General features: G+C 43.7%; 1 protein-coding gene across 4 annotated transcripts; it reads right to left on the reverse strand.

Annotated features, from left to right (window-relative positions):
* Nucleotides 1-737: 737 nt before the first annotated feature.
* On the reverse strand, nucleotides 738-23,976 carry lpcat1 (lysophosphatidylcholine acyltransferase 1). 4 transcript variants are annotated; one of them, XM_066675361.1, is made up of 14 exons: nucleotides 23,754-23,976; nucleotides 18,004-18,143; nucleotides 14,917-15,131; nucleotides 14,060-14,172; nucleotides 13,896-13,956; nucleotides 12,052-12,110; nucleotides 11,257-11,291; nucleotides 11,057-11,111; nucleotides 10,864-10,946; nucleotides 10,542-10,667; nucleotides 9,696-9,849; nucleotides 8,889-8,981; nucleotides 1,603-1,744; nucleotides 738-1,426 (listed from the first exon to the last, which is right to left on the reverse strand). In XM_066675361.1, exons 1-14 carry the CDS (start codon nucleotides 23,871-23,873, stop codon nucleotides 1,257-1,259), a joined length of 1,566 nt encoding a protein of 521 aa, XP_066531458.1. In that variant the 5' UTR covers nucleotides 23,874-23,976; the 3' UTR covers nucleotides 738-1,256. The 4 variants fall into 4 exon arrangements, 3 of the variants coding, with proteins under 3 accessions (XP_066531458.1, XP_066531459.1, XP_066531460.1); XR_010803703.1 differs by lacking the exons at nucleotides 738-1,426; nucleotides 1,603-1,744 and adding exons at nucleotides 5,667-6,925; nucleotides 7,769-7,865; XM_066675362.1 differs by lacking the exons at nucleotides 738-1,426; nucleotides 1,603-1,744 and adding exons at nucleotides 5,667-6,925; nucleotides 7,769-7,855.
* Between the last annotated feature and the right edge of the window lie 1,148 nt (nucleotides 23,977-25,124).

Consider the following 25,124-nt stretch of genomic DNA (forward strand, 5'->3'; position numbering starts at 1 on the left):
CGGAATTCTGTGAAGCTGCTTGTGACAACATCAATTGTAAAAAGCACTAAACAAATAAATTTGATTTGATTTGATTATTAGACAGAGTGGTGTTGTGGTGTTACCTGAACTCACATCTGTGTCACTGTTAATGTGGGAGTGGTCCACCACCCAGAAATATCCAGCACAGAATGGACATGGGTTTAGAAAATGACCATTAATTAACTCATACAAATCCCGGCTTTAAAAAAGATATATTCACATTAAAGAACACACACACACACACACACACACACACACACACACACTAGTTCCAGAGTCCTGGGGTCTGGGTTCAAAACCCACCTTGGGTCAGTGCCTTTGAGGAGTGTGGTGTGTTCTCTCTGTGTCTGCGTGGGTTTCCTCTGAGTGTACTGGTATCCTCCCACAGTCAAATAAAAAATGTTGGTAGGTGGATTGGCTGTATGAAATAGCCTACAGGTGTGAGTGTAGGAACTTACCCACTGGTGTGTGTGGGTGAGTGGTAGGTTGACTGTGTGTTTTTGTGTGTGTGTGTGTGTGATTGAATGAGCGTGCGATGGCCTGAGATGAACTAGCACCCTGTCCAGAGTGTGCTGCTGCCAGTGATTCCAGGTACAATCTCAATACACTGCCACCCTGAGCAATAAAAGGTTACAGTAGATGGATGAATAAAAGAATAAAAGAATGAATGAATGAATGAATGTCCATACTCATTAGGTTTTATGCTGTGTACTGTATTGAAATCAGCCTTAAATTACAAACATGAATATTTATAAAGGGAATATTTGGAATAAATAGAATATTGTTCATAAAGCAATGAACACAGTACAGTCACCTTTCTTCCTCTGTACAATGTAAAGCAAAAATAAAGTGGCAAATTAAAAATGAACATCAATATATTAAAATGAATAGATCATTCAAATTAATACTCAAACACTCAATTTACATGGACTCAGGCAGGTACTCAAACACACACACACACACACACACACACACACACACACACACATTTCTTACGAGATATTTAAAGAAATAATTTTACCATTTTCCAATTGATTCTTTTTAAAACTGGAGGAGAATGCAAACTGTCCAGATCTGTGACATCAGCTGACAGAGGCCTGTACTGTGTAGCACTGTGGAGACGGGGGCCCATCCTACACACCCAGAGAGTGTGGCCAATTGTGCTCTCTAGGACTCAGAGGCCTCGGATGGCTGGGTCATCACTGGGGATCAGACTCCTGATGATTAGACCAGTGTCACTCATGTTTCTTGTGGGGTGTGTTGTTGTGTGTGCTGTGGTCCTGATGGCTGACGTTGCTCGTTTTGAGTTCACAGTGGTCAGAACCATTGTGAGAGACTGGACGATGGACGCAGTGGTACAGCTCCACAAAGTTCGGACAGCTCTCCATAAACCTCCGGAACTCATCTGACACAGAACAACACACTGAAGATTATTTTCACAAAATGTTACAAAAAGCAGCATTCATTTGTATCAGCCATAAAACACTATGTTTATTATACGATGATAAAGCTATCAACGTACTTTATCATCAGATGTCTGTGTATTTCTAAACACACACTGATAAATACACTCATACATACCAAACGTGATCTTTCCTGTGTCTCCAGTATCAATGGCTCTGAAGACGTCACACACAGCGATGTCGGCCACTCCCAGAACTGTTCTCAGAATGACTGCGAGTTCATCTTCCACTATAGCCCCATCCTCTTCAGCCTCAAACATCTGGAGAAAAGAGAAACCCATTCAAACAAGTACTTTTATGATATTTGTGTTGGTGTACGCTATATTTCCAGTTTGTAGACACCTCATAACTACTGACTTCAGTGTCTCAGCATAGAAAAGCCCCACCGATAAAATGGGACACTCTGGAAGCATTGCGTATGAACCTAAGGCAGCGGTTCTCAAATGTTTTTTTTAATATGGGCCCCCGTTTGAGGATGATATGGAGTAGCCCATAGCTTCTAGCAATGTAGCGTTGTTGTAAGGACAGATAACCTGACTGTGAGTTGTGATTGGCTGGCAGATGTGTATTTTTACAACATGTTTTTATTATAATTATTTTTTATTCATTATCTGTAAGCACTTATCCAGTTCAGAGTCGTGGTGGGTCCAGAGCCTACCTGGAATCATTGAGCGTACGGCGGGAATACACCCTGGAGGGGGCGCCAGTCCTTCACATGGCAACACAGACACATTCACTCACACATACACTCACAGCTACGGACATTTTTGAGTCGCCATCCCACCTACCAACGTGTGTTTTTGGACTGTGGGAGGAAACCGGAGCACCCGGAGGAAGCCCACGCAGACACAGGGAGAACACACCACACTCCTCACAGACAGTCACCTGGAGAAAACCCACGCAGACACAGGGAGAACACACCACACTCCTCACAGACATTCACCCGGAGGAAACCCACGCAGACACAGGGAGAACACACCACACTCCTCACAGACAGTCACCCGGAGGAAACCCACGCAGACACAGAGAGAACACACCACACTCTTCACAGACAGTCACCCGGAGGAAACCCACGCAGACACAGGGAGAACACACCACACTCCTCACAGACAGTCACCCGGAGGAAACCCACGCAGACACGGGGAGAACACACCACACTCCTCACAGACAGTCACCCGGAGGAAACCCGCGCAGATACAGGGAGAACACACCACACAGACAGTCACCCGGAGGAAACCCACGCAGATACAGGGAGAACACACCACACAGACAGTCACCCGGAGGAAACCCACGCGGACACAGGGAGAACACACCAACTCCTCACAGACAGTCACCCGGAGGAAACCCACGCAGATACAGGGAGAACACACCACACAGACAGTCACCCGGAGGAAACCCACGCAGACACAGGGAGAACACACCACACTCCTCACAGCCAGTCACCCGGAGGAAACCCACACCGGACACAGGGAGAACACACCAACTCCTCACAGACAGTCACCAGGAGGAAACCTACGCGGACACAGGGAGAACACACCACACTCCTCACAGACAGTCACCCGGAGCGGGAATCGAACCCACAACCTCCAGGTCCCTGGAGCTGTGTGACTGCGACACTACCTGCTGCGCCACCGTGCCGCCCCCTAATTATTATTTAAATAATAATTATTTTTTAAATCATGGATCACGTTTTAAGTCATGGCCAAATAAGTTAATGATAAATGGACATAACTGAAAATTATAAAGAGATACAACCTCTAATGCTTTTGTGCGGCCCCCAGTTTGAGAACCGCTGGCCTAAGGTCAATGTGCTCAGTGCCAAGCATTACATTTAAGTTTAGATTTATGGCATTTAGCAATGAGTCTCACCCTGAACGACTTACAGAAGCTTCAGCCAGAGGACTATAAAGTCTCCCAACGTAGGAATGTCGGACTAATGAACTAATCGTCCAATATCAGGACCTGACCTCAGAATCATTTTCATGGCTGCCATCAAATTCTCAATTATCTGATATTAAACTGACTATTAACATCCATGCTTTAGGAAACACAAACAAACAAACAGATATCTGCAAACTTATGGTAATGTTTACTAAGGAGGTTTGCTGCTTTATGCTGTCATAGACTTCAGCCACCAGAGGGAGGTATAGAGACCCTCCAGTAATCAAGGCCCATCAACTGCAGCTGTGTCTGGCCTTGTTTAAGGGGAGCTTGCTCACAGCTCGGTGCTCAGCCTTGGCTTCTCTTTTCAGAGTACTGACACAAGGCTAAGCTGGTAATTTGGTATGAGCCTCGAGTTTACTCCTGGGTCTCCCTGTCCTCTCTCTGCTTCCAGACCTTGACTCCTGGGGCCTTCTCTAGAGTTCTTAGCTTGTGGCAATGCTTTTGATTACTCTGTTGAGACACTCATTCTATTAGATTTCTTAGTTGGATTTTTTTTCCTCTCCAGCCTTTGATAGAATTTATTTAAGCCTTAATATTATAGCTTCAGAATCATTTGTGATGCTTCACTGGCACGTAATAGGGAGAAAGGAGCCTCTGTCATTGCTATTCTGGGCCTAGTGCAGTTTTTGCAATGCTATGTAATTAGGAAGCCACCCTCTACTTTGATTGAAGGATAGTGCCACACAACTGAACTCACACTGCAATTGTAGGAGCAAAAATACCCAATATTACCCAGTGTTCTTTTAAAGTGTGTGGATTATAAAAGGAAAAACAAATGTTCAGTTCATTCATTCATTCATTGTCTTATCCAGTTCAGGGCCAACACAGAATCATTGGATGCAAGGTGGGAACAGACCCTGGAGGGGGTAGACACACCTAGGGACATTTTTTGAGTCTCCAATCCACCTGCCAATGTGTGTACTGTGGGCGAAAACCCACGCAGACACAGGGAGAACACACCACACTCCTCACAGACAGTCACTTGGGGGAAACCCACGCAGACACAGGGAGAACACACCACACTCCTCACAGACAGTCACCCGGAGGAAACCCACGCAGACACAGGGAGAACACACCACACTCCTCACAGACAGTCACCCGGAGGAAACCCACGCAGACACAGGGAGAACACACCACACTCCTCACAGACAGTCACCCGGAGGAAACCCACGCAGACACAGGGAGAACACACCACACTCCTCTCAGACAGTCACCTGGAACAGGACTTGAACCCACAAACCCCAAACAAACTGTTGAATAAAAGCAATGTCAGTTTTTGTGGGCTGCTAAAATGTGTCATTCTCCAATTCTTTGCTGCTTCCGATGTGGAGACTGGACTTTAGACTGGTCCTGTCTCCCCACCTCACTGAACTGAGCTGTGTGAGGCTCATTCTCATTAAAGGAACTGGCGCCGAAACTGGCTGTATAAAACACAAGTGGAGAAGTGGTAAAACCAGGAAAAACAGCTAAGCTTCTGTGGTGCATTTGTGGTATTTTGACAGGCCACAGATCTATTAAATTCATATAAAGACAGATTAAACAGCTGCCTTTTTGCTTTCACATGCACTGCTTGGTGCAGTAGTGACAAGATTCTGGAATTGAAAGCATCAACTCAGTCATTTTTGAGACAGACTGCACCTCACAGTGGTCAGCAAGTGCAGCTGGATGCAGTTTGTAGGGGAGGGTAGAACAGCATTCAAAGTGCACAGCAGTTATCTGCAGCACACATGACATTTCTTGACATATACATTAGTTAAAATAAATGTGAACAATGAAATCTCTGAATACGAGCGCGCATGGCGTTATTACCCTACATAGTCTTTAGAGAGATGGAGATTTCCATTTTAGAATCACATTTCAGTGAATAAGGATTACACGCTGTCATCACGACTGAATCATAACTGAACAACTCAAAAGTGAGGCCATTTTTTGTGAACTCCTATTTTAATAATTAAACTTTGTAGGCCTCTGTTTATAATTTATCAAAAAAAAATGCATAACAAATGCCAGGGGTGCGGATTTTCATCCATCCATATGCACTCCCGCTGGAACACTGCTGCTGCATTGATTGGATAGCTGTAACCTGATTGGTGTGATTTATTTTTTATTATTATGCACACGAGACAAAATTTATAGCTTTAGTACATTTCAAAAAGTCCCCAAAAATAAAAGAAAATACCCCAATAAAGTACAGATTACGTTTACTTTATTACTGTACACTGGAAATTTGATGTTATACTGAAAATCCATCCTCCTTCTGAGATACCATCCAATAATGCAGTATACAGTATTACCACTACACCACCCAACACTACACAGAAGATATTGTTTATCTGACATCTTTTGACTGTCAACTTTCAGTGTGGCCGCACGGTGGTGCAGCAGGTAGTGTCGCAGTCACACAGCTCCAGGGACCTGGAGGTTGTGGGTTTGAGTCCCGCTCCGGGTGAGTAGTGTGGTGTGTTCTCCCTGTGACTGCGTGGGTTTCCTCCGGGTGACTGTCTGTGAGGAGTGTGGTGTGTTCTCTCTGTGTCTGCGTGGTTTTCCTCCGGGTGGCTGTCTGTGAGGAGTGTGGTGTGTTCTCTCTGTGTCCGCGTGGGTTTCCTCCGGGTGCTCCGGCTTCCCACGATCCAAAAACACGTTGGTTGGTGGATTGGAGACTCAAGTGTCCATAGGTGTGAATGTGTTTCACCCTGTGAAGGACTGGCGCCCCCTCTAGGGTGTGTTCCCACCTTGCGCCCAATTATTCTGGATAGGCTCCGAACCCACCATGACCCTGAATTGGATGAGCAGTTCCAGATGGATGGATGAACTTTGTGTTGATTTTACATTCATTAAACGTTTTCTTGTCAGCAGTAAACTGTTTTAACAGACCATCTATCAAGTTCTTTGCAGTTTGGAAGCTGCTGTACACAATGAGGGCACTTTATATTTAAACTCTGCATATTTATTTTAATTTTTTAAAACTGTTAAATACTCATTCACAGTAAGTAAAAGCATTGTTTTAATAAAATCAAACACCTCTAGAAGGTCTGAAAAGGAAACATTACCCATAGAGGTGTAATGAACTTCATTTTAATAATGGTCAGGACTGTTAAAGTTGGAGAGGATGAGATACAATAACTCGTTCCATCATCCAAATCTTAGATAGCCATGACACTGTTCACCCATTTTCTAGATTTGTTAAAAGTTCCCTGGGCTGCCAGATCTCTATTGTTGTGGTGGCAGACAACAATCTTCATCTGAGGAAATTCTCTGGTGGAGATCATGCAGGTCCTCCTCCATTGCTGCAACAAGCTCCAGGCCCCAGTGCCACCACAGTGGATGAGCAGGACGTCAGGGGCTGGTCTTCCTTGAAGTGATTGGTGGAAAATGGACAAAGGCTCCTCACTACATTCCCCCCCTGCCAAACCAACTGAAATGGGCATTCAGGCCATGGTTCCCTTGCACTCTGCCACAGCAGTTGTAGCTGTCCCTCATGATCCAAACTTTGGGGCCTGTTGATTAGAATATATTGTGTTTGTTTCTGAAAATATTGCACATATGGAAAACACAAAATGGAAGTTCCCAACACAGTCACTACATTGTTAGCTATTCACAGGGATAACTAAATGCACGCAATCTTAGCAAGGGATAGCTAACAATCCAAGCAAGCTTTACTGCCCTACCATTCCCTTAACCATAAATCCACACTGGCCGGCTTGGTGACTAAGGCTGTACCAAGCCCCACTGGCACCGTTAATGCACGCTCAGTGCTACTAGTTTCATCTGACCTTTGTGATACATCACCAACAACCACAATAACGCAACATGATTCCCCACTGTCCTCCACATACACCTTAGCCACTCAACCTCTGCAGTGTATTTCCCCAACTAGTGTGCTCACCTTATCTACAAACACTGATTAGACCTTTCAGCTGTTTCTGATAACTCCTTCACAGCTACCCTTCAGTTTTGACCCCTAACACCAACCAGCACAGGCAGGGATGTAACAGACTTGGCTACAAATCAGCCATCTGCCAGTGTTAATAGCCTGCATATGCGCTCAAAGTGGTCAGGGTTTTGCAAAGGGGGGTCACTTATTACAACAACCACTCTGTAATGCATTAACCCCTAGTTTTGTTAGGATACTGTCTTGCATGCTGTACTTGAGTTGGTATACCCTACTTTTAAAATGCCTTGATTTATCACTAACAACTTGCCAGTGTTTAAAATGGCTAAGGTCAACTAGCTAGTTAGCTCAGACATGTAACATTTTATTTATTCTGTTTCCTCCCCTGAAAAATAACTAAAAATGTATTTAAACTACATCAAGATAAAGGACACACTGGTGTACTTACTTGTCGTGCCGTTCAGCCGTCACTGTTCTTGTCCTCTCTTCTGAAGGTAATTTCAGTTGCCGTGTGTTTGTTTTCCCGGGATAGAGACTGTGGAGATCTAGAGGTCACTAAGTCTCGCGCCCCCCCCCCCCCCCCCCCCCCCACTTGTTCAATGGGCAAATAAGATGGCAGCTTCCATTTTGGCCATCTCTTGGCTTCAAAACAATGGGAGTGAACAAGAACATGCCATTCACTCACCGTCCGTGATCATTAACTGTACCCAGTATTCCTTTACACTACTGATTTTTAAAAGATGTATTAATTTCCCAGGGGTTCATTAGTAAGATGCAATTGATTTACTATTACAGTGTTATTTAAGGCACGTTGAGACTGCCATTTATTTAAGGTCGTGGGTCAGTTCAGTGGTTGCTGTGTTGCAACATTTGTATGCAAGACAGTTATTAACCTGTGTCTTCTGATGGATTGTTTAGCGTGGTATATCAATGTGGTTAATGTATTAATACTCGAAACTCTGACAAGCTGTAGTTCATCAAAAAAAGTGTCTGGTTTTAACCAGAGGAGATCAAAGCCAGTCAGACGGGCCAGTTCTGGTAGAGACCTGCACACAACCAGTAAACTGACTCTTGACTTGTCCACTCTGAGCTTTTTAGAACCTGGTCAGTGAAGGTCAGAGAGCCTGATTGATTCAGGGAAATTAGTGAGTGATTTAGTCCCAAATCCTTCATTATATACATGTTGAAATCCAAATGTTACAATAATCTATGAACTTTTGACACACTCTCTCTCTCACACACACAATCCTATACCATGAACCTACCACAATATTGATATCCATTTTTGGCCACACTGCCCTAACTGCAAGTCATCACTTATTAACTGTGCCAACGTTCAGACATTAAATGTTTTGAAACCCAATTTGGCTTCAACCCTGGGGGTAATGTTATCTACCAAGCAACAGAAATGATCCTCTTTTCAGCAGTATAACTTCTACATTGTGTCAAATCCAAAATGGCACAACCCCAGCCCCACCCCATTTATAGGTGAACATTAAACTACATGTCTCTAGATGCAACCAACCACTACTACTACTACTACGAGATGAATTGGAAAGCAGCCTCACCTTGAAGGCCAGTTGAATGGTGTCCCAATACTTGAAGGGTCTGCAGACCACAGAGAGAGCAATGACGTACTCCCTCACATCCATCTGGTTGTGCTGGAAAAGCCCAATATTATAATAAGCTTGGTGTCATTTTGCACACTCTTTGCATTTGAGTACATTCTCACACACACACACACACTCACCTACATCGCCAATCCACCTACCAACGTGTGTTTTTGAACAGTGGGAGGAGACCGGAGCATCCGGAGGAAACCCACACAGACACAGGGAGAACACACCACACTCCTCACAGACAGTCACCCGAAGGAAACCCACGCAGACACAGAGAGAACACACCACACTCCTCACAGACAGTCACCCGAAGGAAACCCACGCAGACACAGGGAGAACACACCACACTCCTCACAGACAATCACCCAGAGGAAACCCACGCAGACACAGAGAGAACACACCACACTCCTCACAGACAATCACCCAGAGGAAACCCACGCAGACACAGGGAGAACACACCACACAATCACCCGGAGGAAACCCACACAGACACAGGGAGAACACACCACACACCCCTCACAGAGAGTCACCTGGAGGAAACCCACACAGACACAGGGAGAACACACCACACTTCTCACAGACAGTCACCCGGAGCAGGAATCAATCCCACAACCTCCAGGTCCCTGGAGCTGTGACCGTGCCACTAAATGCAGTTATATCAATGTTAAATAGTGCTATCTGAAAAAAAAAAAGATGTAGATAAGCACATTGGGTAATGCTTATACTAACTAAAGTACACTTAAAAGCCTACTGTACCTCCTGAAAGAGGGCAAAGACATCCTGCAGTGTTTCAGTCACAGGGTGGCTAATGTATTCAGCAAAACCTTTCATGTTTAGTCTGTGTCCACAAAGCTTGCGTGCTCTTCTGCCCTCCTCCTGTAAGACCTGATCGGTCACCCCCGACTTCAACCTGTACACAGAACAAACCAAATAAACACCTTCCATCGTGCATCTAGGCTTCCCTGTGAAACTGAGGGCCAGAGGCATGTGAGTAAAGATGCAGCACGAACTGTTTTCATTGCAATACTGAAGCTTCTCACATGGACTGCACATGCCCACACTTGTGGCTACTAAGCTCATCCTTGTGAGGCACCGGGTATCTAGGGTAGCATCTCTCAACATTTTTGTAGTCCTTGACTGACAGCTGGTGCTGAGTAGAACACTAGAGGGAGCTCTTGCGCTCAGTGAGAGCCCAGCAAACAAAGAACAGAACCTGAGGTGGTAATCAGAAGAAGCCATCTGTAATCAATCTACAAGTTTTAATCCAAACAAAGTACAACCTGCTCCATGTTATTGTCTTCCTGCGGAGGACAGAGCTGAAGGGCAGAGGCGGTGTCACACTGAGCTTTTTAATTACTCACTCTCACACACTCAAACGAACGTCCTTTAGAGGCCCAGTAACCTTAAAAGACCCTGCCTTGCCCACAACGTTCAGAGCATTCCACAGAGCTATTCATTCTCTTAGAAATCTGAAACCTAACGTTTAAATCACAAACAGCTAATTGGCTAAACCTGCAAGGCATCTGAACCCTTATTGGACAGGATTAATCCGTGAGCTCTGTGTGTTACTCTAAATGCCCACGGTGAGCAGCAGTCACTCACCCGAGTCTTCGCAGCAGTCTAGAGAACTCCAGGAGACACGTGTGACTTGGTAGAGACAGAGGACCTTTAACCATTGCAAGCTGGCAGTCCTCGAAGGAGTAATCAATGATGGGAAGTTGCAGAGCTCTGGCAATGCAAAGATAGAAGGAAAAGGATTGCAGAGGCCTGACTCTGTGTTTACATTATGAACACAATAGGGTCAAAAGAACTGTACTCAGTGGCCATGTAAACTACTAGGGAAGAATTTCATTTCCTGTGTTATGTAAGGGTCTCTAACCAGAGGCTCTTAGAGCAGTAGACAAAGCCTGACGGGAACACTCACTTGGCCATGACTTGTCTCACGTTGCTGGCGAATAAAGCCGGATCCTTTTTCTCCTCTTCTGAGGGAGTATATATGGGGAGATACTGAGAAAATAAAAGGTTCTGATTTCATCTAACACAGTTAGATCAGTTCATTTTCAGCCTCTTAAGGTGTGTGTGTCTCTCAGAGTGAGTACTTATGTGCAATTTCTTACCTCAATTTCTATTGAGTTATGGAGCTGACACAAAGTGAGCCACAGGATCTTGAACCTGAAACAGACATTAACAAATACTACATTCATTTTCCCAAAATCCAACGTAGGATTCATGAACACATCGGTGTGTGTAAGGTTGTGAGAAGTGAGGGACAAATGAGAAATGGAGCTGAAAATAGGAGAAGGACAAGGAGACTTACGCTCCAGGTCCCTGCCAGGTCCAGGAGATTGTGTCCTACCAATGGGAGGAAAAACAAACAAGATTAGGATTTTAAAAATAAATTTACATCGCAATGCAGTTGTCGGAGCGGTGTACTGAACAAAGTGGTTTAATAAAACAATTATGAGTAATTGAATATTAAGTAGAATGTTAATTAATGCCATGTACTTCTATTAATTTTCTCTTTTTGTGTAATCACTTAATTTTGATCAGAGTCTCTGTGGGGCGGAGGACTCACTGGGTGCTAGGTGTCTGTGTGTGTCTGTCTGTCTCTCTGTGTCTGTCTGTCTCTCACTCTCTCTCTCTCTCTCTCTCTCACACACACACTCTGTCTCTCTCTCTCTCTCTCTCACACACACACACTCACACACACATACTTTCTCTCACACACACTCTCTCTCTCTCTCTCACACACACCCCAGTAGGCTATTTCACCCCTATGACACTCAACAGTGGGCAATGTCACACAGCTATTGGACCTACCAGTGTGTGTTTTAGGAGTCAGTGGAAACCCAATCAGGCTCAGGGAGAACACACTAAACCCCTCACTTAGTGACCCAAAGTGGGATTTGAACCTAGGACCTTGAGACCCTGTAGATGTGGGTCAGCAACCAGACCTGCAGCCTACCATAGTCACAGTTCATCAGTGGGTGAAGGCAGCACTGCTCATGCATTTGTCATGTTCAAAATCAATTATGAAGAGTATATTTTATGAAATGTGAAATGAACAAATGTATTTTTGCTCATGCTGCAGTCTCAGTTTCCCTTTCCTTACCATTTTGTTGGGATAGCGCAGTACTACAGGCTGGACCGGAACACCTGGAATAAAGGCACCTAATAGAAGAGGAGTGGGGGGGAAATCAGTCGGCTGCTCAAATAAATGAACATTATTTGTGTATCATTTTTAAAACCATTAATATTAGGACAATGGTTGAGTTCTGATCTTGATGCTGTGCTCTAGCCTCAGAGGCAGGTTATGGGAGAGGCACAAGAACAATGGTCAACCGCATCTGCCCCATTTCACTGTAACATGACTCTGCATGTGTGTCTGCAACTGGTTCATCATAATGTTTCTATCTGCACTATGAGGTGTCAAATTACACCAGGTCTAAACATGCCAACAACCCCTTCAGCTGTCTTTTTAAGGTGGACCCACTGTGACCAAATCCATGCATATAATTCCCATACAAAGACACCATAGGAACTGCAGTCAGCTGTGTTCTAATGATTCGTGAACTAAGAATCTACAAAAATCACGTTTTTAATTGGACAGCAATGATATATTCCCCATGTCAAATGCCAAATTATAAAGCCACTCCCAAATCACTGGTGCTGTGTAGAACTGCATTTTCTGGAGTGATGGAGTTCCAATACCTTGGGGATGAGTGACAGTGATGTTTTGTGATCTAGGATTAAAGCATTGAATAACAGTAGCTCACAAGACTAATGTTCCCAAGGGAGAATGCTGTTCCATTCTCACAGTAAAAGGTTCCAACTTCTAGCATGGAGCCTTCCCAGAAAATTACAAGCTGCTCCCTGGAGCTACAGAGTTTGGCCAATATTTAATCAACATTACCCTGGAAAGACCAAATATACAGATCAGTAACATAATCCAGTTTTTAATAAGAACATTAGCCCTCAATGTGGTGGGTGGTGGGTGGGAGGCATCGGTGGTGGGGATGTGTCAGGTCCAAAGTAAAGCCAGACTGTTCTCTGTCCTATGCCAGCTCTCTGGAATGGGCTTTGTTGTGAAAATGCCTGGCTGTAGACCTCCAGCGCTGATGTGTACTGGCACACTGAAAACACCAGAACTAAAGGATGCAGAAAACAAAGTCCGACAGGCAGACAGAGAGAAAACAAACTGGGGATAAGAGAAGAGAAAGAGGGGGATCAGGAGCATGGAGCGAGCACAATAAGCTCTGGGCCCAAAATAACATGACTGGACAGTGCACGCAGGAAGAGGAAGCACAATGCTGAATCTTTTAGCTCTCTGGACTGTTATGGTCCACAGGAGATCGGATGGACACACACACACACACACACACTCTGGAGCAGTGAGCAAAAGCCTTATGTCACATAAGGCCATATCTAACTGACAATTATGTAAATTACATTAATATTTGATTGCTTTTACATTGAAGAGGGAGCTATTGTGCGGCACCAGGAATCAGTCACGGAGTCAGCATTTGGCGCACTGTTCTAAAGGGAACATCTGATTGTGCAGAAATGCTGTTCATCTTTTTTGTTTATATTCAGAAGCGCTGAGAATTTTAAAGTTTGGACAGTGTGTGTGTGTGGGGGGGGGTGGGGGGTGGGGGGGGGCTGTTGACTGTTTGTACATGGCTGAAGTTCAACTCATTTGTTACTCAAGTTGTTTAGTTTTGTAGCACTTTCCATCTGTGTGTACTTTCATACAATCGGCGCACTCCTAAATTTAGAGTCAGTTCTAGATCTAGAGCAAACTAGAGCACAAATAAATCAATACTACCCACCTATGGAGCATAACTGGATTTTAAAATGCTTTGGTACCTTTTTATTGAAGATATATTTACTAATCCCCCACCCTCCCCACAAACATTTTTTAAATAAAGTGTGGTAAAGTGTAGAAGAAATACGTACCAGGCTTGAAAGCAATCAGGCAGGAGCGGTTGGTGCATGTCCCCTCTGGAAATATCATTATCTGAAAGCAGCCATAAACTATTCCTATAACTTCTGTTAATATAGTCTTGTATTTGCTTTGTCAAAGTGGGGTGTGCGTGTGAATGACTGAGGGAGAGTGTTACCTGGGGCCACGCTCCTGCAGATAAAGCTCTATGTTTGATCTCCTCGACTGTCTTCCTGCGAGAGTCTTGGTCCGAACGTGACACAAACACTGGCCGGATGAACTTTATCAGTGCTGAGAGATAGGAGCACAGATTACAGGAAAAAAAAAAAACAAAGAACTGTTTAACTTCACACTACACTGGAATAGTCCATGTAGTATTATATATGCTATATTGCCAAAAGTATTCGCTCATCTCCCATAGCACGCATTTGAACTTGAGCGCACCCTTTGCACGTTTAACGTCTTCAAATCTTTCAGGTTAAGGAGTGTGTTTGTGGTCATTTTTCCAGTGCATTTGCGAGGTCAGACACAGATGTTGGTCAAGAAGGCCTGGCTCGTGGTCTCTGCTCTAAGTTCCATCAGGTTGAGGTAAATCACTCTAAACTCACACACTCATATCTTTATATACCTTGCTTTGTGCACAGGTGCACAGTCATGTTGAAACAGGTGAGGGCCATCTCCAAATTTTTCCCGCAAAGTTGCACCTGAATTCAATAATTTGGAAGAGTGATTGAATACTTTCGGCATTGTAGTGCAAGTCCAAGGCCAGCAAAAATGTCCAGTTTCTCGATAAAACAAGTAGCGAAACATGTAAATCAGTTTTTGTATAACTCTGACATGTAAAATATTAAGCAAATCTCCAGGCCAAGCACAAAACCATAGCTTTTTTTTAATTACTTAAAAAACTTTTTGACCACGTTATTATCAGGTACATCTACCCTGTTATAACCTCTTCTTAATCCCTTTCGAAGGGAATTATTTTGGAAGAGGCTACCCTCCTCATGACAGAAATATTTAATCATAAGCAAAACTCACTGCCCCAGACAGGAATGTTCCGGCTCTCTTCCTTCATCACGACGGAGGCCATGGTCCTGGTCACCGGGATGGCATCGAAGTAAGAAGAGTGTGGTGCCAGCGTGAGGATAGGCGCTTCGCTGGGCAGAGCCGGTCTGCCCTTCACCCGAACCCAGTGAAAACCTCCAGAAAACCACAGGGTCCTCATGATGGCCTTTAAGGCCAGGTCCACCAGCCTAGAGAGTGAGGAACGGAGAACAATCCTGATATGAATGATCAAGTCAGGAATGCATTCTTTCAAAGTAACTGGTGTTAGATTGGACAAGGTTTATCAAGAAAATAGTACACAATTCTTTTTACAAAAGCATAATTGTATGATTTGCATAATAATAATGTCGGGGGGTAAAGTGTTTCAAAGCTGGGGAGCAGAGCGGCTGAAAGTTCTACTTCCCATGGAGCAGGGGGAACAGTCAAGTGAATGGAGGAGGATCTGAGAGTGCGAGAGGAGTCAACAACATGGAGGAGTTTGGAAAGATATTGTGGATGGCCTTGAATGTTAGAATGTTGCGGAACTTGACCGGATGCCAGGGGAGCTGTTGCAAAACAGGAGTGATGTGGTGGATGGAGGGGATCTAGTGATGACATGGGCAGTTCTGGACCAGTTGAAGCTTATGGAGAGATTTGTGGGTAATGCCAAAAAGGAGGGAGTTGCAGTAATTAAGGCGGGCGGTTACAAGACTGTGGACAAGGATGGCAGTGGTATGGGGTGTAAGGGAGGGGCGGAGACGGTTGATGTTACGGAGATGAAAATAGGCAGACCGGGTAATGTTACTGATATGAGATTGAAAAGAAAGAGTACTGTCGAGGATGACACCCAGACTCTTTACTCGTGGGGAGGGGTGAACAGAACAATTGTCAATGTTAAGAGAAAAGCTGTCAGTTTTGGATAATGTTGATTTAGTACCAATGAAAAGAACCTCAGTTTTATCGCTGTTTAGTTTAAGTAAATTTGAGGAACGCCAAGATTTTCTGTTAAGCAGTCAGTAAGGGGGTTTGGAAGTGGGTTTACAGGCAAGGTAGAGCTGGGTGTCATCCGCATAACAGTGAAAATTGATGTTGAACTTACGAAAAATATGGCCAAGGGGAAGGAGATAAATGATGAAGAGGAGGGGCCCCAGGACGGAGCCCTGGGGCACACCTGAAGTAACAGAAGAAGGCTGGGAAGTGAAAGTTTTGAGCTGAATGTACTGAGTGTGGCTGGTGAGGTATGATTTGAACCAGTTTAGAGGAATCTGAGTGATACCAATGGAGGATAGTCTATTGAGGAGGGTGGTGTGACAGTGTCAAATGCTGCACTCAGGTCGAAGAGGATGTGGATGGAGAGTAAACCAGTAAACCGGAGAGCAGTTTCAGTGCTATTGAGAGGGTGAAAGCCAGATTGGAACTGTTCATACAGTTTGTTTTGCACCCTTTTTTTTTTGAAGCTCAGTACTGGGACAGACTATCGAGTTTAATCAGAATTTGCTGCTTCTGAACACTTTTCTGTCCTCTCCTCCAGATTAGCATCTATGGTGGTGGTATTGTAAGAATTTGCTTATCTACTATGGTGCAAATGGATTGAGTACAACAGGGTTTTTCAAGACCTAGGTCGTGACCTTTGAGTGTCATTCATTCATTACCTGTAACCCTTATCCAGTTCAGGGTCGCGGTGGGTCCAGAGCCTACCTGGAATCATTGGGCGCAAGGCAGGAATACACCCTGGAGGGGGCGCCAGGCACACAGACACACACACCTACCAACATGTGTTGGACTGTGGGAGGAAACCGGAGCACCCGGAGGAAACCCACGCGGACACAGGGAGAACACACCAACTCCTCACAGACAGACAGTCACCCGGAGAGGGAATCGAACCCACAACCTCCAGGCCCCTGGAGCTATGTTACTGCGACACTAACCTGCTGCACCACTGTGAGTGTCATGAGCTGGGAAAAATACTTAAAATTGATCACAGAAAAAAAAATAAAAATAATTCAAAATGTGCCTGTTAATGTATTTAACAACGCAATATAACCATGTACATAATCTGGGTAGCCCAGCTACTGCTGTTATAAATTTTAAGGGTGAATCCCTTTTACTATTTTCACCACTAAACCTTGTTTTCTAGTGTCATCAAGAGCCTGCTACGTCACTGGAACCCAGAACAAAAAGAAAACAGCTTAGTTACCAGGCTAATAGTAGAGCTGTAGGCAGCTCTGTCTGTCTGCAGTGATACCAGAGGAACACTACTGGTAACATTTACGGTGTCAGACACCTACAGAAGAGTTCCACAATTATACTGTTACCCACTCCTAACTTCTCTGTAATTATGAAACTGAATTCAGATTCTTATTTTGCAGATTTCTTATCTTCTTATCTTATCTAGATTTCTGGCACTGTAATTAATTAATTCACCATTTTAAGGTGGAACTGGAAATTAAAAATTACCAACAGGAGAAAACCCACACGGACACATGAAGAACACACCAAACTCCTCAGAGACCCACAACCTCCAGGTCCCTGGAGCTATGCAACTGTCACACTACCTGCTGCGCCACCATGCCACTCCCCTACATATACTGACTTACCCCTCCATTCGGCCTAATTGGTAAAGACAAGAAGTGAAATGGGATTCAACCTAATTCAGAAAGTTGTTAACTGTCATCAGTTTGTGTTTCCTGGGTCAGTATTTAAAGTCGATGGACCCTGGAGTACAGAATAGTGTTTCATCACTATTTTGAACATCTGCTTTTACACTTCACTTCCTACTTTGCAGTGGGTAATATGATTGGCGACTCCAAAGTGTCTGTAGGTGTGAGTGTGTGTCGCCCTGTGATTCCAGGTAGGCTCCACACCCACCGTGACCCTGAACTGGCTAAGGGTTACAGACAATGAATGAATGAGTAAATTATACAAGGTGTTTGTTCACAATTTGCCATGAGTTGGCAATGGGGTGGCTAAATGTAGCCTTGATCCATGAAAACATTGAACTACAATGACGTGCATTTTATTTTTCACTGGACTATCGCATTAATAGCTTAAGTAGTTCTATAAACCATATGTTTCACTGACCATCTCCACCAAGATGATGTCTCCACTGTGTCCTCTGATTGGCCTATGGTGGCCACAAAGGCAAAAGGCCAGGCCAGCAACATCATGAAGGCCGCAAAGAGCAATCTCAAAGGAAACAGGGTCACGGTCATCACTGCAATCTGCTCAAGACAGAAGGAAAGGGTGAACATTAATTATACGTAAATCAAAGGTTTTCGTTTTTAAGCAGTTAATCATTCTTTCTCGCATAGCGCTAATCCCCGCTAATGTATATGACAACGTTTCAGTCATAACCAGACAGTGTAAACAGAATAGAGACGTGAGAGAAATCAGCAGTGGGAATGAATTTCTTTCCCTGTGTTGTGTAAGGCTGAGAAAATCTGCCCAGACACTGGAGAAACTAAAAGCCTGCTAAAAATATTAGCATTTAGATTACATTCAACTCCAGCTGCACTGGACTGGTCCGCTCCCAGTTCCCATCCCAGAAGCATTACAGAGCTAAGATCTGCTCCTTTATCTGCACAGAGAGAGAGTTCAAAGCAACACAAAATGCTAAAGAGCTTCAGGGACAGTAGGGGTTTTTCCTCATGTTCAATTAGTATCTCTGAGAGCACCCAGAAGTTCTGACAAAACCAAAAAGAAATTACGTAAACTCAATCTTCAAATTCAAATGTTTTTCATACCTCAAATACTTTCTCACTCCATTTTCTTTTTCGTTTTCTAGTTAGGCCTCACATCTCGAGCTTTCCTCAACACTTCCTGGTCCTTCAACACTTGAAAAGCTATTCCCAAAACTAAAACTAAAACTATTCTAATGCATCTCTAGTATGATTAGCATGCTAGCATTAAGGCTAGTGTCTTAGCCTGTGACTACACGATAGGAACACTAACGCACAGCTTTTGTTTCAAATATATACTTTTTTTATATGTTTACTCGAGCTTACACCATTTATAAATGTAAACATTAACCGAGAGCACAAAGGCACTGTACAAAGTATCGAGGCTGTTGAGTTGCACAGCAGTTTAATATTGGTCCTAGCAGCAGGACATCACTGGTTTGATCCCTGGTGATGCCAGGGAGCACAGCTGGCCTCGGAGGCCAGGGAGGGTTTTGAAAGAACAAATACTCGTTAAATACGTTTAAAAAATCTCTTTCCTCTACTGCGCGTAAATTCATTTTTCGCAGGTGGTCTTGGAACGCATCCCCCGCAAAAAACGAGGGATTACTGTAGTCTTATTTATAACAATGTGTTTTTATGAACATGAAACTAAAATGTTGAATTTTTTGTCTATAATTTTAAACAGTTTTTTTTTTTGTCCATTGCCTTTTTTTTATAAAAATCTTAATTTTCAAAAGTCAACCTGTGCTGAAATGAGTGACTTACCCCTGACCTTTGACCCAGACCCTAGCAGCCAGTATGTGGTGATAAATAACTCGGCGACCTCCACCACAACAATGTCTTCCCCATCAATATTTCACACACCCAAACACTACATCATCCTCATCGGCCTGGGCTTCTAGCTCACTTAACACGCTTAGATTTCTGTCTTCAAGTCTTCAACACCAACATAACGACCCCCGACTCCCAGAGGGGTCAATAAAATTAGTTTCTTATACCGTCTCAAGGTGTCCACGAGGAGCAGATGAGTGGGTGTGGGGTGAGAGGCGGGTCCTGATTGCTGTTGGTTTATTTATTTATACGGAGCAGCTGTCAACACCTGGGGCCTCTCCACACAGGAGCATTAAAGAGATGTGGGGGCTAAGGGTATGGAACCCCAGGGAAGAGGAAAGGGTGGAAATCCAAACATGGAGAAGGCATAACGTGCTGCACCATATGGTCACGGTCAGAACACCACCTTGTATCACCGTTTATTTTTGGTTATAATCAGAACATACAGGTATTTGACTGGGCCAAACATATGCTCCAAAAATGTCTCCCAGCAACCATGTTTTCTGTTAATATCACGGCACTGATCAAAGAAAGACGCAATATAAATAACCGGGCCAATCTCTGCCTTGACGTTTTAATCAGACAAAAATATCATATAACGTAGACATATAAACACTATTATATTATTGTATTATTGTTGCAGCCCTGGAGGGTGAGCACTTGGATGTTTATAGGGAAAATATCATACAATGCATGTTAAATTAAAACTCTCTGACTCTTTAAACACACAAAGATGTCATTTTTCAGCCTCCAGCTCCACCTGCCCCCATCGTGGAGTGCATCCCATAGGAACCACAGAGAAACACCCCATACCCCCCCCCCCCCCCCACACCTCACTAATGATGGCGTCCCAATCCCAGCCCCCGTCACACATCCCCTGATCCCCATCTGCTCCTCCCCGAACACAGGGGCCAAAGTGAGCTGTCTATTCAAATATATATTAATCTGTGAAATTACAAAAATAAATACATTTGTTGTTGTTGTTGTTGTTTGTTTTTAAATGAAGACAAATTTTCAGAAAATCCTTAAAAATTAATAAGACAGTGTTGTAGTAAACAAAATGTATAAATCAGCGAAGGGGGGGTATAGCCGCCACTCTAACAATGCACAGTGCCATAGGAAGTAATGTATGTGGACAGTAAGTCTGGATTTACGTAAATAACAAGAATTTCTTGTTCTCTCTAAAGCTATTGATGTGGTGTGAGGTGGTTGGATGAACACCGGTAGTAGCAAGATTGAACATGCTGGGTATAGACATTGAGTATCTGAGTTATCCACTGTGGGAGATTAAAAGTGATGTTTAAGGTCCTGCAAATACGTATTTATTTTCATTTTTAAACCGGTAGCTTAAGAAAGCGCTGAAGCTGGAGGTTTAACACGGAGCCCATGGTCGGCTGTTGTGACTTCACTCACTCTTTCCTGTTGTTCATAAGCATTAACTGCACTAATAAATAAAAATAATGCATGTTCAAAACACAGATGATATGTGAAATGCACTGTCAGAACTGATATGAATTACGCTCCAGTTCCTGAACTGTAAGCTACACATTCCCAGTGTTTGCCTGTACGTTAAACAAGTGCCATTTCATCACAAAACCTGCAAAACCAGAAGCCAGCTTTAGATGTTAAAAAAAATAAAATTCCTCCCGTTCAGCAGCACACAGGTTACAAACTAGACCTAAACATTTGAACTCGTACGTGTACCCACTCACATACAGAAGTGCACGGCTTGGTAGAAGCTCCATTTGAAGTCATCCAAAGTGTTTTAAACCCAAACGCCTTCAGTGTGTACTCATATTCAAGCAGTTTGAAGCCAAATTACTGATCATTTCCCTCGCACTCTCATAGGTTTCATCATGTAAACATCTACACACCAGTGGTGCCTTTTTAAACGTATGCTACAAGCGAAGAGTGGTGAGAATTAGTTAAAAATAAAAGGCTGCTCCACAGAATTATGGGAAGGGTCAAGCAGTGGAGGATTAAGAAAAACTAACTGGTAAAAAATATCAACACAGTTCCTGATTATTTCTCCAAAGGCTGAGAATGGACACCGTAATCAGACGTTAACTGTGTTGATGGACTTTCCTGCTTTGCTTTAACTCTCCTCTCCATAAACATGTTTGAGTGAAGCTGAAGAGGAAGATGAAAGGGGCATGCTCATGCTCTTCCGCTTTCCTCAAGGACACTGGGTGTGGGGGTGGACAGATCACGGTAGATATGCAGGAATATTTACAGTGGATTGATATGCTCCATAAATATCTGGACGTATATGAAACTGATTTCATAGCAGAACAGCAGCTGACATGAGTCTAAGGCTCAATGCCAAGTGTCAACTTTTTAGCCGTAGAACTATAGAGGACTATGCTCATGTGAAATTGTTCTCGCAAACAGAACGACGCTGAAAAAAGTTGCTTAGGTTCATTCCTGTGACATTCCAGTGAACTGATGCTAGAAGACGTTAAAAGAAGTTTTCGTATTCAACTGTCTTCCCTACAGGGGGTCTGTGTATTCTGCCGTTTGAGTGCTGCAAATTAGCAGTACATATGTGAAAATTAAAGTTATTTAAGTGATTAATATATTGAGTGCAGTGTGGTTTTATGACTCATTGTTAAAGGACTCAATTAAGCAGTAAACAAAGGTATTCGCAGTGGTTAGAACCAGAAATCTAAAGAGTCCAACCTCTCTTTCTTCCTGTAAAGTAACATTTTTTTTTTAAATTCTGAAAATGGTCGTGGCTCCACTGCCTTGTGTTTGAAGCCTCGTTTTATAGTAGTTTTGGTTACGTCTCAAATATAGACCTATATCTAAAGTGATATACATATTGTGCCCTACCATTTACTAATGTGTGTAAAAATATATGCTTCTCTCTCTCTCTCTCTCTCTCGTCCATTGCTGCCCACACTATTCCTCTTTTTCAATTCCTCCTCTCTTTCGCTTTCCCTTTTTCAATATTGAACCATAAATTTCTTTGTTTCTCAGTCCCCAACTTCCCAACTTTACTTCTCTCTCTCTGTCTGTCTCTCTCTCTCTCTCTCTGTCTGTCTCTCTCTCTCTCTCTCTCTCTGTCTGTCTCTCTCTCTCTGTCTGTCTCTCTCTCTGCAGACAAATGGCATCTGCAGGCGTTTAAAAGCAAAGATCCCTCCAAACATTGAAAAGCACAAACCTAGATAAGAATATTGCTCTATTCCTGCTCCAGAGGTGGGTAATATTGTGTGAACTAAATCTTAAGGTGGAACTGACTCTAAATCTGGGAGAGTGCTAAATGCATGAAAGCAAACACAAACTGAAAGTGCTACAAAACTATATATTCATTCATTCATTATCTGTAACACTTATCCAGTTCAGGGTCGCGGTGGGTCCAGAGCCTAGCTGGAATCATTGGGCGCAAAGCGGAAATACACCCTGGAGGGGGCACCAGTCCTTCACAGGGCAACACACACACACACACATTCACTCACAAACGCACACCTACGGACACTTGAGTCGCCAATCCACCTACCAACGTATGTTTTTGGACTGTGGGAGGAAACCCACGCGGACACAGGGAGAACACACCACACTCCTCACAGACAGTCACCCGGAGGAAACCCACGCGGACACAGAGAGAACACACCACACTCCTCACAGACAGTCACCTGGAGGCCCCTGGAGCTGTGTGACTGTGACACTAACCTGCTGTGCCACCCGACTTATATTATGTTGTTGTTGTTGTTTTTTTTGTTGTTTTTTTTTTAAATTGTACAAAGTTCTATAAAGAAATATTTCAAATATCCACCTCTCATTCTGGGGAAGAGAATGTAATGTAGCCTAAATTTATGGAACACAACTGGACTTTAACAAGAGTGTTGTGCGTTTTTAAAATGTACATTAACACTGTTCCTCTACCATTTTATTTATGTTTTATTTATTTATTTATTTTTCTGCTTAATTTATCTTCAACCCAAAGCGTGGAGCGATACATTTTAATTATTAAATATGCAGCCAGACATGTGTTTTAATAATTAGAAAGCTGCCCAGAATGTATTTGCCATCACATAATTCATATCATAACATTTTTATTATCATTATTAAATAAGGTAGTAAAGTAATAGTCATAACTGGAAGATAGTTATTTATTACTGAGATACTAGGTCAATATTATGCGAAAATAAGTCATAATCAGGAGACATGGTGATTAATATAACAGTATGCCATAAGAGACATGTATTAGCTGCCACCGATTAATTATGACATGTTAAATCTTGTCAGAAACCCTCTCTGTATGCTGTATATCAACTATAAACACCCGGCTCGGTCCGCCTGACAACACCTTGTTCTTACCTTGATTTTCTGTAGAGAAGTGAACCTCAGCTCGTGTGTGAAGGGGTTTCTGAAGTGAGCAGAGAGCTGGGAGTCCTCTCCGTTCACCGAACTCAAACGTTTACTGTTGGTAAGCCTCATGTTCGCAGAGTTGACATGGAGTTTAAACCGCTGGAGTAACGCGGTGTATGTGAGAGACCGAGTTCAAACCGCTGGAGAGAAGGCAGTGTTTGTGGAGAGTCCCGCTTGGTTTAATGCGCTCACCCTCTGTGCCCCGCCCATTTTAAGTGAGGAGAAGCGCGCATGCGTGATGAGCGTCTCCGGTGTTTTTGTTTCTATGGTCTGCTAACTGCATGGAAACGGAAGGTGTGTTATTTTATAATTTAACACAAAGCATCTCAACTAAAATAACTTATAAAGGTAGGACCTGAGAAGTTTAGATGGTATCCTCTAATATTGCGTTTTTAATATTATAATAGAGTCAAGGTCGGTCAAGTTTTGAATGCCACTTGTAGTACGCTCAAGAATCATGGGCAAATATTACTTTGTTTACACTACACCCATGTTAAAGCCTGAAGGCTGGGTGGCACAGTGGCACTGCGGGTAGTTTGTAGCCACATGTCCTTTGGAGTCTGTGAGTTAGGAGTTGGTAGGTCGACTGGTAGTTGACTGACTGTGTGTGCCTGACCAATACAATGGACTGTCTCCCTGTCCAAGGTGTGTTCCTGCTCTGTGTCCATTGAAGTAGGCTCTGGACCCACAGAGACCCTGAAGCAGTTACAAAAGACAAATGAATGAACAAAGGGGATTAAATCTGGGACTTGGCAAAAAGCCATTAATAGGTAACAAACAGTAAAACAGGGGCCTAGAGGTTGTGGGTTTGATTCCCGCTCCGGGTGACTGTCTGTGAGGAATGTGGTGTGTTCTCCCTGTGTCTGCATGGGTTTCCTCCGGGTGACTGTCTGTGAGGAGTGTGGTGTGTTCTCTCTGTGTCTGCGTGGGTTTCCTCTGGGTGACTGTCTGTGAGGAGTGTGGTGTGTTCTCTCTGTGTCCGTGTGGGTTTCCTCCGGGTGACTGTCTGTGAGGAGTGTGGTGTGTTCTCTCTGTGTCTGCGTGGGTTTCCTCCGGGTGACTGTCTGTGAGGAGTGTGGTGTGTTCTCTCTGTGTCTGCGTGGGTTTCCTCTGGGTGACTGTCTGTGAGGAGTGTGGTGTGTTCTCCCTGTGTCCGTGTGGGTTTCCTCCGGGTGACTGTCTGTGAAGAGTGTGGTGTGTTCTCTCTGTGTCTGCATGGGTTTCCTCCAGGTGACTGTCTGTGAGGAGTGTGGTGTGTTCTCCCTGTGTCCGTGTGGGTTTGCTCCGGGTGACTGTCTGTGAGGAGTGTGGTGTGTTCTC

This window comes from Hoplias malabaricus, chromosome 6, assembly GCF_029633855.1.
Source record: "Hoplias malabaricus isolate fHopMal1 chromosome 6, fHopMal1.hap1, whole genome shotgun sequence".
Classification (NCBI taxonomy): domain Eukaryota; kingdom Metazoa; phylum Chordata; class Actinopteri; order Characiformes; family Erythrinidae; genus Hoplias; species Hoplias malabaricus.